Below are 13,812 nucleotides of genomic sequence, written 5' to 3'. Positions count from 1 at the left end.
ACTTCGGACAATTTTGACACATTTTGGGACCATTGTCATTTTCACAGCAAAAAATGCATTTAAATTGCATTGTTTATTGTGGAAATGACAGTTGCAGTTTGGGAGTTAACCACAGGGGGCGCTGAAGGAGTTATGTTTCACCTAGTGTGTGTTTACAACTGTAGGGGGGTGTGGCTGTAGGAGTGACATCATCGATTGTGTCCCCCTATAAAGTGCATGACACGATCGATGCAGCCGCCACAGTGAAGCACGCGGCTCTCCCCTTTTTTCACCTCCGGGGACCGATCGCGGGACCCCAGCGGCGATCGGGTCCGCGGGTCCCGCGGTCCCGGAGCTTCGGACCGGGTCGCGGGCGCGCCCATGACCCATGGCTGGGTAGATGTACAGTACAGGACGTACTGGTACGTATATATCTGCCCAGCCGTGCCATTCTGCTGACGTATATTTACAGGAGGCGGTCCTTAAGTGGTTAACCATTAACCACTAACCATTAACCATTATTTTTGGAAGAAACACACTTTCATGAATAAAAAAAACAAACAAAACAGTAAAGTTTGTTTTTTGTATAATGTGAAAGATGATGTTACGCCGAGTACATAGATACCTAACATGTTACGCTTTAAAATCACACACACTCATGGAATAGCGACAAACTACGGTAGTTAAAAATCTCCAGAGGCATCGCTTACTACAGGTTAACAGTTTTAACTTGCAGAGGAGGTGAAGTGCTAGAATTATTGCTCTCGCTCTAACGATCGTGGCGATACCTCAAATGTGTGGTTTGAACACGTGCTGCGATGACGTCACTCCCACACATGAACATGGGGTCACATCACCGCAGCACATATTGGGTGCTGTAAATGTACGGCTCAGTGTCAGGGTCATAAATATAAAAAATAGTGGGTTTCAAAAGTTATCATTAAAGTAATAGTAAAGCACTGCCCTATTAACCCAACCTCAAAATGTATGTAAATAATAGTGCACTAAATAAAATGAAAACATATAAAGAAATAAAAAAAAAAAAGCAATAATTGCAAATTATGAGATCAAAAAATCCATATATAAAACAGATGACCAATCACTGTGCTCTATTTTGTAGACGCTAAAACTTTTGCGCAAACCAATCAATATACTCTTATTGCATTTTTTTTACCAAAAATATGTAGAAGAATACATATTGGCCTAAACTGAGGAAAAAAAATGTATTTTTTTTATATATTTTGGGGAATATTTATTATAGCAAAAAGTAAAAAAAAATTGGGGCAGATTCTCGTAGATCGCCGCATCTCTGCAGCGGCGTAACGTATCTCATTTATGTTATGCCGCCGCAAGTTTTACGGGCAAGTGCTTGATTCACAAAGCACTTGCCTGTAAAGTTGCGGCGGCGTAGCGTAAATCCCCCGGTGCAAGCCTGCCTAATTCAAATTAAGCGGGTAGGCCCCGTATAGCATTTAAATTAGGCGTGTTCCCGCGCCGAACCTAATGCGCATGCGCCGTCCCTAAAATTTCCCGACGTGCATTGCGCTAATTGACGTCGCAAGGACGTCATTGGTTTCGACGTGAACGTAAATGGCGTCCAGCCCCATTCACGGACGAGTTACGCAAACAACGTAAAATTTTCAAATTGCGACGCGGGAACGACGGCCATACTTAACATTGGATATGCCACCTAGGGGGCATGTTTATCTTTACGCCGCGTATCTCTTACGGAAACGGCGTACATTTACTGCGACGGGCAAGTGTACGTTCGTGAATCGGCGTAACGACTCATTTGCATATTCTACGCCGACATGTTTCTTCTATCTTAGGCATGTTTAAGTGTATCTCAGTTTGAGAATACATTTAAACATACGACGGGCTTAGATTCGGAGTTACGTCGGCGTATCTACTGATACGCCAGCGTAACTCTTTGTGAATCTGGGCCATTGTTTTTTTTTCAAAATGGCTGCTCTTTCTTTGTTTATAGCGCAAAAAATATAAACCGCAGAGGTGATCAGATACCACCAAGAGAAAGCTCTATTTGTGGGAAAAAAAGGACGTCAATTTTGTTTGGGAGCCACGTCGCACGAAAGCTATGAATCGCAAAAACTGGCCGGTCATTGGGCAGCCAATTCTTCTAGGGCTGAAGTGGTCATAGAGGAAGTAAACTTCCTCTGCAAACTTTTACCTATAATAAGGCTTACCTATAGGTATTGAAAATATCTCCTAAACCTATACAGATATTTCCAGTGCATGCAGCCAGTGACATCACTGGCGCATGCGCTCTGGAGGGACGGCCCACGTTTACCCATGTCATGTCGTGCCCGTGTCGTCATTGCGGCTCTGGCCAATCACAACGTCAAAGCCCGCGAACCTGAAAGAAGCTCCAGGAAAGATGACGGCTGTGGCAGCAGTGTGCGTGGGCGGCTGTAACAGCTTTGTTTTAAGGTATTTCATAATGAGCTAGTATGCAATGCATACTAGCTCATTACGCCTTTGTCTTGCAGGTTTTTTTTTTTTTTGGGGGGGGGGGGATTTTTTTCAGGTGGAATTTCATATAGTCCTTTTAGAAAAAGGAAAAAAAAAACACTTAAATCTTCAGAACACATAAAGAGCTATATTATATACCATTAATTGACCTTAGGCATGGGAGGGAAGCTTGTGGCTTTGTTTGGCTGTGGATTCCTGATGAATGTTTGTGTCACTCTGAAGTCTTTGATGACAGGGATATTAATGCTTTACGATGCCAATACTACATAAACAGAAGCGTCTCCCAAGTCATACGCAAGTCATCAAAGTCTAAACTGTAGAAGGACATTTGTATATAATGAAGTTGACAGGGAAAAGGTACGGCACAGAATCAAGTTTAGAGGATGCTCCCTACACAAAGCTTTTTGATGGTCGTTGCATGTCTTCTTCTTCTACCATCGTCATGAGAAGGTTCTTCCAAAAGAAGTAAGTAAATATCATATTCTAAAGTCTAGTCACATCAGGTAACATGACGTTTGCTCAAACATTCCCGGGGGCAGATCCACAAAGATCTGCACCCGCGCAGCGTATCTGAGATACGCTACGCCGCCGTAACTTACCTGGCTTTGGTTTGAATCCTGAAAGAATTTGCGTCGTAAGTTACGGCGGCGTAGTGTATCTCTCGCGGCGTAAGGGCGCGGAATTCAAATGCGGCGAGTAGGGGGCATATTTCATTTAAATGAAGCGCGTCCCCATGCCGAACGAACTGCGCATGCCCCGTCAAAACTCCCAGGGTGCATTGCTCCAAATGACGTCGCAAGGACGTCATTGGTTTTGACGTGAACGTAAATGGCGTCCAGCCCCATTCACGGACGACTTACGCAAACAAAATAAAAAATCTAAAATTCGACGCGGGAACGATGGCCATACTTAACATTGAGTACGCCACCAGATAGCAGCTTTAACTATACGCCGGAAGAAGCCAAACGGAAACGACGTAAAAGATTGCGACGGCCGCTCGTACGCTCGTGGATCGTCGGAAATAGCTAATTTGCATACTCGACGCGGAATACGACGGAAACGACACCCAGCGGACGCCGGAGACGTACGCCTGTCGGATCTAACCCAGATGCCGTCGTACCTTGTTTTGAGGATTCAAAACAAAGATACGACGTGGGAATTTTGAAAGTACGCCGGCGTATCAATTGATACGCCGGCGTACTTTCTTTGTGGATCTGCCCCTACATGTGTTGCAGTAGAGGCTTCTGGTCTTGAATTTTTTTCTGCGTGATTCAACATTTATAGCAAACCTCACTTTATCCCACAGCCCTACATTTGAAAAAAAAAAAAAATCTCCCAGGGTTGCAGTTTTATTATATTTACTAGGATTTTTTTTTTTTTTTTTTTACTTTTCTTTTTATTTGTATTTTAAAATAACAAAAGATGCAAATTAGCAAGTATTATGAACTTTTTTCCACAAGCACACGAATACAGCTACTTTCCTTTACAAATTTACTTTATGATGGAAATTACACCGGTACCCATTTATTATTGAATTATACTATTAATATAGTTATTAATATAGTATATTATGATATATTTCATTCTATTTTAATTTTCACCCTTGCACCTATTTGTAAAATTTCCACAACATAAGCTTTGCCCCATTTGCTATCCTTTATGGTGGAAGTATTACAGGGATTTATTCTTACATTTTATAAATGTATTAATACACACACACACACATATATATATATATATACACACACAAACACACACACACACACACTATTATAATTGTATTATATCATATTTTCTGTTTCATTCTGTTTTCTTTTTCAACCTTACACCTGTCAAAAAATGATGATGACATAAGCTTCGCCTTGTACTTATCTACTTTTATTAGTAGGTTGTTACAGTGACATTTTCTCATAGGATTTCTCTGATTTATAAAATGTGTTTATGTTTTTAACGTTTTAGATTATCTGTAGACTTATTTTTTTTTTTAGCATAATTTAATTTCTCTGTTTGACAATTTATCAGTTTACTTATTAAAGTGGTTGTTAACCCTTACAGACCACTTTTACCTACAGTTAAACCTAGATTAAGGCTTACCTGTAGGTGCAACAAATATTTGAAAAAAGACATGTACCGATGTTTACGGCGCATACGCTGTAGACAACGGCGCACAGGTGCACTGAGTGTGCCATTTCTAACGGCGATCATGCCATTAGTGGCGGCATCGGCGCGCATGCGCGGGAGTGACGTCATCGCGGCTCCGGCCAGTCACAGCGCCGGAGCCGCGATACCTGGAAGTCACTCCGGGAGAGATAACGGCGACAGAGGAGGCAAACAAGGACGGCTGCAGGGGCTTCGATCTCAGGTAAGTACTTCATAATGAGCTATGCTATGCATACTAGCTCATTATGCATTTGTCTTGTAGGGTGTTTTTTTTTAAGGATGCTTTACTCCCTCTTTAAGGAAGAAAACCTGGCTACAAAAAACGTTAAAGCGTAACGCCACTTTTTCTACTTATGTCATATTTTAAGGGATTCTATTCGCTTTCCAGACTCTATAGTAATATAGTATACTCTATTAGCCTAGAGGCTGGCTTTCTGGCACTAATGAGTGTAGAAAGGGCTCGACCCGAGACTCCTCGTTTTTTCAAGATGTAGGTCTCAGCAGCCAGACCGTCAAATTTAGCTTCTGTAAGGAAGGATGGAATACTGGTCCTTGCGACAACAGGTCGTGACAGAGCAGAAGTGAACAGGCAGCAGCTTCACCTGCCCACATTTAAAATGACTACAGCCAGACTGAGTGGAGGGAGATTTCTGCAGCATATTTGATAGGTACAGAATCACAGCATATATAAAAAAATATGCAAAGTGATTGGAGAGAAGCTTCAGAATAGTAAAGATGTTTTTATTACAAATTATGTGAACAGACTGCAGTTCCTCTTTAAGTCAGCCTATGGCCAGACTATGAACATTCAAGTATGTACATCTTTTTAACAAGCTGTAAATATGCTTTAAAACAAATATTCAATTACCTTTTTTTTTAGGTATAGTTCCACTTTTGTAGCCAATTTGTAGCCAATTTGAGAAAACCCCTATTCTACATTTGTTACATCTCATAATATAAAAAAATATTTTAAATTGCTGCTTACCTTTAAACCACTTAAATACAGGGCACTTTCACCCTCTTCCTGCCCAGGCCAATTTTCAGCTTTCAGCGCTGTGGTAATTTGAATGCCATTAGCGTGGTCATGCAACACTGTACCCATATGAATTTTTTATAATTTTTCTCACACAAACAGATCATTCTTTTTGTGGCATTTAATCACCACTAGGTTTTAAGGGCCAGATCCACAAAGAGGCGCCGTAACTTAACTATTCTGATTTAAGTTACACTGCCGCAAAATTTCTACCTGAGTGCCCGATCCACAAAGCACTTACCTAGAAATTTTGGGCTGTGTAACTTAAATCCGGCCGGCGCAAGGCGTTCCCAATTCAAATGGGGCGAGTCCCATTTAAATTAGGCGCGCTCCCGCGCCGGACGTACTGCGCATGCTTGTGACGTCATTTTCCCGACGGGCATAGCGCGAAATTACGTTACGCCGTGTTTTGTGAATAGCGACGGGTAAAAAAAGTTGCGTCGGGAAAAAAAAAAGATACGGCGGGAAAAAAAAATTACAAAAAAAATAAATTACAAAAAAAAAAAAATCAGCGTCGCTGCAAAGAAGGGTCTATTTCTACAAGGTGTAAACAGTTTACACTTTGTAAAAGCAGCCCTAATTTTACGATTGCAACGTAAGTATTTACGGAGATTTCACAAAGCTAAACCGCTTCGTGGATCTCCGTAAGTGCTCATTTGCATACGCGAAGCGGCATTTCGACTCGAAATGCCCCCAGCGGCGGATGCGGTACTGCATCCTAAGATCCGGCAGTGTAAGTCCCTTGCACATGTCGGATCTTCTGCCTATCTATGTGAAACTGATTCTGTGGATCATTTTCAAAGATAGAAACAGGGATACGACGGCGTATCAGTAGATACGCCGGCGTATCCCTTTTGAGGATCTGGCCCTAAAATTTTTTGGGTAAAAAAGCAGAAAAAAGACCAGTGTTTTTCTTTGTTTCTGTTATAAAAGTTTGCAAATAATCTTTCTTCATAAATTCAGGCCAAACTTTATTCTACTACATTCCTTTAGTGAAAATAACCCAAATCAGTGTTTATTATTAAATATATATATTTTGTTACATACTGTTATCAGTGCAGTATCATCATATAAAAGTTTATATTTATTTAAGTTTTTTAGATTTTTATATATATATATTTTTTTACGATAATTTTTTTCTTTTAACACACTTTTGGGGTTGATTTACTAAAAACGGAAGAGTGCGCAATCTGTTGCAGCTGTACATGATAGTCAATCAGCTTCTAACTTCAGCTTGTTTAATAACGCTTTGACAAAAAAAACCTGGAAGCTGATTGGTTTCTATGCAGAGCTGCACCAGATTTTGCACTCTCCAGTTTAAGTAAATTAACCCCTTACAATGGGCAAGGCTGAAGACGGACACTGATCATTCTGCAATGATGGACAAGGCTGCAGATGGACAGTGATAAGGCTGCATTGATAGGCATTTAAATCTAAGTTTTTTTCCTTAAACTTCCCTCCTCAACTTGGGGTGCGTGTTATACGCTGGCGCGTGTTATACGCCGATAAATACGGTATTTACTTAAGAGTGCTTTCACACTGAAAGTGCCCGGGCGCGTCGGTGGTAAAGCACTGCTATTTTTACCAGCGATTTACCATCGTTTTTTGCAGCGCTTTTCAGCCGCTAGCGGGGCACTTTTAACCCACTGCTAGTGGCTGAAAAAGGGTTAAAAACCGCCCGCAAAGCGCCGCTGCACTTTGCCGGCGGTGCTTCCCATTGATTTCAATGGGCAGGGGCGCTTTAGGGTTACAACGATATGCGCGGTGACGTCAGAACGTCTCCTCCCTACGTTTCGTCACTAGGGGACGTGGTCACGGGATGGTTGTAACCCGGAAGATACGGGCGTTCGTTTTTATAGCTGGCCGGCTTGTTTACTTGTTGGATGCCTTGTCTGATCTGATTTGATGTAAGTGCATACCTATTTTTACCTATTAAATCGCGAGGATTTTACACTATTGTGAGTCCCTCTTCTATTTACATATATCCTGTTTGGCTGAGATGACTGACCGATTCTGACAGCTTTGAGTTGGATAAACCGGTGGGAATATCTACTTGAATTACACCCTTACATGCTGTATTTGGTCTCCTTAAACAGAGACCAATAATATTCGGTAAGAGGCAGTGTTTGTCTTTGGTGGAAGTGCTTTCTCATCACCTTTCCTGGGATGTTTTACATTCTCTGCACGGGGGACATCTTCATTTGAAACTTCTGTATGGTGGACTTTTGGCTCATTACAAGATTCATCTATCAATACTTTTCACTTATTTATTTTTTATTTTTATTTTTTCTTCATAGAGTAATTTTTTTCACTAAGGACATTTTATTCATATATTTATATATTTTTCACTTAATATAGTCATTTATGTCACAGCTCACTGTATATGGTGTCACTCAAATTTGACATACTACTCTGCAGACAGCTGGTCGTATATATTAGCGCGATCTGCTTCCTGTTTTTGTATTTGTCTGGTGTGGTATAACACTTTTTGATCGCAGCTTTTTTATTTAATTTTCTACATTTAGAACGAGCGCAATAATTTTTTCCATTTTCAATGTTTCTGAGCATGCGTCGACTTGATTCTGAGCATGCGTGTATTTTTGACCGATGGATTTCCCCACAGACGGTTTTTTAACCATCAGAAAATTTTAAAACAGGTTCTATTTTTTTTCACAGATGGGAAAAAAAATGATGGGGCCCACACACGATCGGTTCGTCCGATGAAAACGGTCCATCGGACCGTTTTCATCAGACGAACTGATTGTGTGTACAGGGCATTAGGGTTTCCATAGGAAATAATTATAAGAAAAAATGGTTATATAATTGAAAAAATTAGGAAGGCACAGCAGTTATGTTGTAGGTAGAATTGCTGTTATAGCATAGCCTTTCCAACTTCAGTAATGCACACAGTCATAAAGACAATAGACTATCTGATTTTCTTACACATATTACTCAGATCACACTCTAGTGGCCACCTAACAATATATGCTAAATGGCCCACATGATTTATGTTTTAACAGACAAATAAGTGCTACAATATAATTACAAATGTAATATTTAACAATTTTATATATAAATACATTTCCAAAAAAAGTAAATATAGTAGTATTATGCTTTTCAGAAACAGCACTACTGAATCTAATGTCTCCTTTGCTTATTTCTTTTCAGAATAAACTCAGCAATGAAACCATTTTGTAATCAGAACTTGATCATCATAGTCCCAGTTATTTTCTTTGTGATCTTCTTTACCTGGTCATGGCAAAGAGCAGGATTCTCCATGGTCTTTGAATGTAAACAAAAAGACATTATGCTCACAACAGCAGACAGACTTCCAAATGACTCCCCAATCTCAGTCCACAATAAAGAGAAAGATCTCCTTGTACTTGTTTGGGTTTGGCCATTTGGGGAACCTTTTCCATTAAATACTTGTTTAAGTGTTTATGGCATCTCTGGCTGCAAATTAACCGCGGACCGAAGCCTCTACAACATGGCTGATGCTGTGGTCATGCACCATGTAGATATCATGTATGAAAAAAATTTGCCTTGGGATCCAAGGCCTCATCACCAGCGTTGGGTTTGGTTTAACATGGAACCCCCTTTGATCATTAAAAATCTCCACTTCTTAAACAATATGTTCAATATGACCATGACATTCCGCCAGGACTCTGATGTCTATAGACCTTATGGCCGTATTGAGGCTTTGAGAGAGCCTCAAAGTTTTACTATCCCAGCAAAATCTAAATTGGTCGCTTGGGTGGTCAGTAAATGGTATCCAGGCGTACGGCGTAATGAGTATTATGAGGAGCTGAAAAAGTACATTCCAATTGACGTTTATGGAAAGAACCATATGGAGTTATCTTGGGATGATTTTTATACAACCATCTCTCAGTATAAGTTTTACCTGGCCTTTGAAAATTCCATTTACAAGGATTATATAACTGAGAAGCTGTGGTCAAATGCTTTTGACTCCTGGGCTGTACCTGTCGTGTTAGGGACAACTAGGAAAAACTACGAGAGGTTCCTTCCTGGGGAAGCTTTTATTCATGTTGATGATTTTCCAAGTGCAAAGGATTTAGCAGATTACCTTTTTCAGTTGGACAATGATGATGAAAGATACAAAAATTATTTCAACTGGAGGTCATTGTATCGAGTAAGAAGGGAAACTGGGTGGGACAATCACTATTGCAAAGCATGTAGGGCATTAAGGCAAGCTCCGGATTACCAAATCATTCCTAGTTTGGAAAAGTGGTTCTTAGAGGGCACTAATGTGTATGAAAAATAACCAGAGAAATGTAAGATATATAAGGTATTTAAACAGACTCTGTCATGGGGGAAAACCTCCAAAACGACTGCATGTACAAAATGCAGGCCCAACCAAATGGTTGACCATTTGGACAGGCAAAGTTCCAATACAGCTGGGTATTGTCAGAGCTTGCTACTAAGTCTTGCCACCCACATTTCTATTGGTACACCACTATCATGGCCACTATGCTGGTCAATAGGATTGTGTGAGAGGAAGGAAAGCTTGGACAAGATTCACCACTTAAAAAAAACAGTGAAGCTTTGCTTGTCAGAACTTCTTGGCATTCAGCCATCATAAAAGGGTCTGGGAGACTGCTGAAGGGTATTTGTAGGCACCCTAGGTGCCTGTGTTTTACAACTTCTGCAGATTTTTAGGGCCAGATTCACAGAAGAGATACGAGGGCGTTTCTCTGAAACGCCGTTGTATCTCTCAGAGTATCTATGCGACTGATTCATAGAATCAGTTACGCATAGATAGCCCTTAGATCCGACAGGTGTAATTGTCTTACACCGTCGGATCTTAGGATGCAATACCTCGGCCGCCGCTTGGTGGAGTTTGCGTCGTATTCCAGCGTCGGGTATGCAAATTAGCAGTTACGGCGATCCACGAAGGTTTTTCCCGTCGTTACGTCGGCGCAAGTCTTAGTTTCCCGTCGCAAAGTTAGGGGTGCTATTAACATGGTGTAGAATTACTCCACCATGTTAAAGTATGCCCGTCGTTCCCGCGTCGCTTTTGAATTTTTTTTTTTCGGCGTAAGTACGTTACGCACGTCGCGATTCACAAACACGTTGCGCCGCCGTAATTTCACGCAAAGCACGTCGGGAAAATTGCGAACGGAGAATGCGCAGAACGTCCGGCGCGGGAGCGCGCCTAATTTAAATGGTACACGCCCCATTTGAATTGGGCGGGCTTGCGCCGGACGTGTTTACGATACACCGCCGCAAGTTTACAGGTAAGTGCTTTGTGGATCGGGCACTAACACTGAAAACTTGCGGCGGTGTAACGTAAACAGGTTACGTTACACGGCCGCAATTGTACCTGAATCTGGCCCTTAGTTCCCAGATGACAGAGTCTATTTAAGTTTGTTACCTTTGTTCCTGTGGAACTTAGCCTGACCTGGAAAATTAAGCTGTTGCATTATAGCAAACACTAAGGTTTTTCTATAAGTAACAACTGCACCTTTCATGTCCTCCACTGTTATAAATGATCATTTAATGAAATCTGGTAGTTACCCAGATATATCACGTTTGGTGTTCTTGCCTCTGTCCCCATTGTAAAGATCTCCTATAATTTCTTGTCTATCACATAGACAAGGAAGTGGTGATAAATATTGCCAATAGGTACACAGAAAACTATTAAACCATAGGTGTCAGGAAGAGTCTAGAACGTTTGATTGCTTTTGTTTTTCCAGTTAAAGGAATATCTAAAATTCCTGTCTAGGTGGTGGGTGTCATAAAGTACAGGAAATCAAATTAATATTTTTAAAGTATAAATTCAACTTTGGGGAAAATTAATAAATGACCATATTTTTGCAAAAAAAAATAAAAATGAACGGGTCGTGGGTGCAATCCCAGGCTCCTGCAGATACATCCTCTAGCTTTCTTGACCATAGCTCCATATGGTCTTTCTGTTTGAAAGCTGGCAGAAGTGTCAGTGGACAAAGAGGAGGCTCATCAGCACTCATCAGCGCCCTTGCAGTCTATTGAGAACTATGAGCTGTCTACAGTGGCGGAAGATAGGACTTGTAGTTTCTTCATGTGAATGAATAGCTTAGTTATGCAAAGCCCTGCACAGCTACGCCAATTTTGAATGTGACAATAGATGCGGGGGAGAGGAACCACTGTCACAGGGTGGGGGGGGGGTGAAGGGGTGCAGGTGCTGGAGCATGATACATATTACACGTTAAATACAGGTGTAACGTGTAACATACTCCAAAAGTGAACTTAGTCCAAAAACATGACAATAAAACCCATCATCTAACCTTTCTTCATTTCATTCAACTAAAAAGCAGATCTGAAGGCTTGAAATTGGTTTAGTTTTAAATTAAATAAATAAAAGTTAAACTATCCTATTTAGAGGTTGTCATTGACAACATGCAAAAGATAACGTCATAATACAGTATGTCACATTATATTTCAAATCATATATCGCTGATCAAACTTACAGAAGAGTCTGGCATTTATTTCTTTGGATATCTGTTGCATTTAGATCATAACTGTTTTTCCTGTTCTTTTTGAAGTATGTTGAAACTTAAAGAAAAAAAATATTTGAGATAATGTTTGAAGCTGAGGTGTGGTCTGCGTATATTTTATCTTCTCTGGTTCCCCCCCCCCCCGCCCTAATTAAAATGCTAATTAAACTTTGAAATAAAACCTTTCTGTTTTCATTACATAATGTACTGTATTTTAGCCCCAGTGATGTCACCAACGGGTCTCTGCTTATTCAGACTATATACTTACACCACCTATTCAGGCTATACTTGTAACCTTTTTTTAAAGTTGGTGAATGGCATTAAAGGGATTGTGTGACAACCACACAGCCAAAACATAAAGACTTTGAAACACACTTATATGTGCGATAACTCATGATCCACGTTGTGGTGCCTTTTTTATACAATGGAACCCCAACACACCTTGCCAGAGAACCTCAATGTGATTTTTGTGTGTTGTGTGCTACGTTGGCAAAATGAATTGGCTGCTTTACCACAATGCATATTAAATCATAGTCAAGAAAAAAGCTGTGCTAATGTGAACTTAGATGTGGCACTAGCAACCCTAAGTACTGAATCGCCCAGAGGCGATTCAGTTCGCATGTGTTGCGCTTTACAAGTTTCTCATTCACTCACTCAATAAATAAAAATTGGAAGGGTAAAACATGAAATATGTGAAAAATATCTATAAATAAGGTCTATGAGACCTCAATTAAATGACAAAAATGAAATAATTATTACTTCCAAAAATAAGTAAAAAGCTGGAAGGTAACAAGTGAATGGATATCAATCCGTGTGAACAACAAATATAATAAAAAGACCATCCTTGAGGGTAACATTAACAATGGTGTTATAAACAATCAGAAAAAATAATGGAAAATATATGCTAAAACATCCCCAGTGTTGAACGAATACAATGAATTCAGAAAGGAGTGATGACAGGATAGTGCCTCCACCAAACAATAACACTGCCGCTTACCAGATGGATGTAATCTCTTAATTATAGGAGATCAGTTGGCGCATATGGCTAATGTCCCAGCCTAGGGTCTCTAATGGTAACATATATGCGTCAGTATTGCATGGAAGATGTCTCATACAGCGTAGCAATTCGGGATACACCACATAGGACAAAAAAGACTTGCATAGCGTAAAACCCTTTTGAAATTTAATAGGTGACATAAAAATGCACACTTACATTGAAGCAGTGAGATATTAGCATGTAAAAACAATCAAGCCGGCTTTTCGATTCAGCAGCCCCTATCTTCCGGGTCTAGTGCACAACACAGTGACATCAGAACGTCGTTCCTCCCAATGTTTCGTCACTAGAAGGACATGGTCACGGGATACGGGCGCTTTCTGATTCACCGCTTAAGTACACACATTTGATGACACAGCCTCCCTGTGAGTGCCGAGAAGCCGATGGAACAACATCTTAACTGATGGAAAACAAAACTAAAAATTATAAAGAATTAACTAACTATAAGGGCAAGGCTCTCATGTGGGGCAAAAAAATAAGACCAATAACGTGCTACAACCACATAGGTAATGACAACCTCTAGGCAAGCATCATGTAAAATAAAACTATATGTTAATGGCAAAAAGACCTAATGTGGATCGTTGACTAAGATCCACACAGAC

The 13,812-nt window shown here is 40.4% G+C and overlaps 1 protein-coding gene across 1 annotated transcript; it reads left to right on the top strand.

Moving 5' to 3' along the window:
- The first annotated feature begins 2,756 nt into the window (after positions 1 to 2,756).
- Positions 2,757 to 10,399, top strand: LOC120914443 (3-galactosyl-N-acetylglucosaminide 4-alpha-L-fucosyltransferase FUT3-like). Its single transcript, XM_040325136.1, has 2 exons — positions 2,757 to 2,934; positions 8,831 to 10,399. Exons 1-2 carry the CDS (start codon positions 2,807 to 2,809, stop codon positions 9,942 to 9,944), a joined length of 1,242 nt encoding a protein of 413 aa, XP_040181070.1. The 5' UTR covers positions 2,757 to 2,806; the 3' UTR covers positions 9,945 to 10,399.
- The last annotated feature ends 3,413 nt before the right edge of the window (positions 10,400 to 13,812 follow it).

Source organism: Rana temporaria, chromosome 9, assembly GCF_905171775.1.
Source record: "Rana temporaria chromosome 9, aRanTem1.1, whole genome shotgun sequence".
In the NCBI taxonomy this organism is placed as follows: domain Eukaryota; kingdom Metazoa; phylum Chordata; class Amphibia; order Anura; family Ranidae; genus Rana; species Rana temporaria.
The sequence above is the reverse complement of the archived record's forward strand: the minus strand, read 5'-3'. Positions and strand labels throughout refer to the sequence as shown.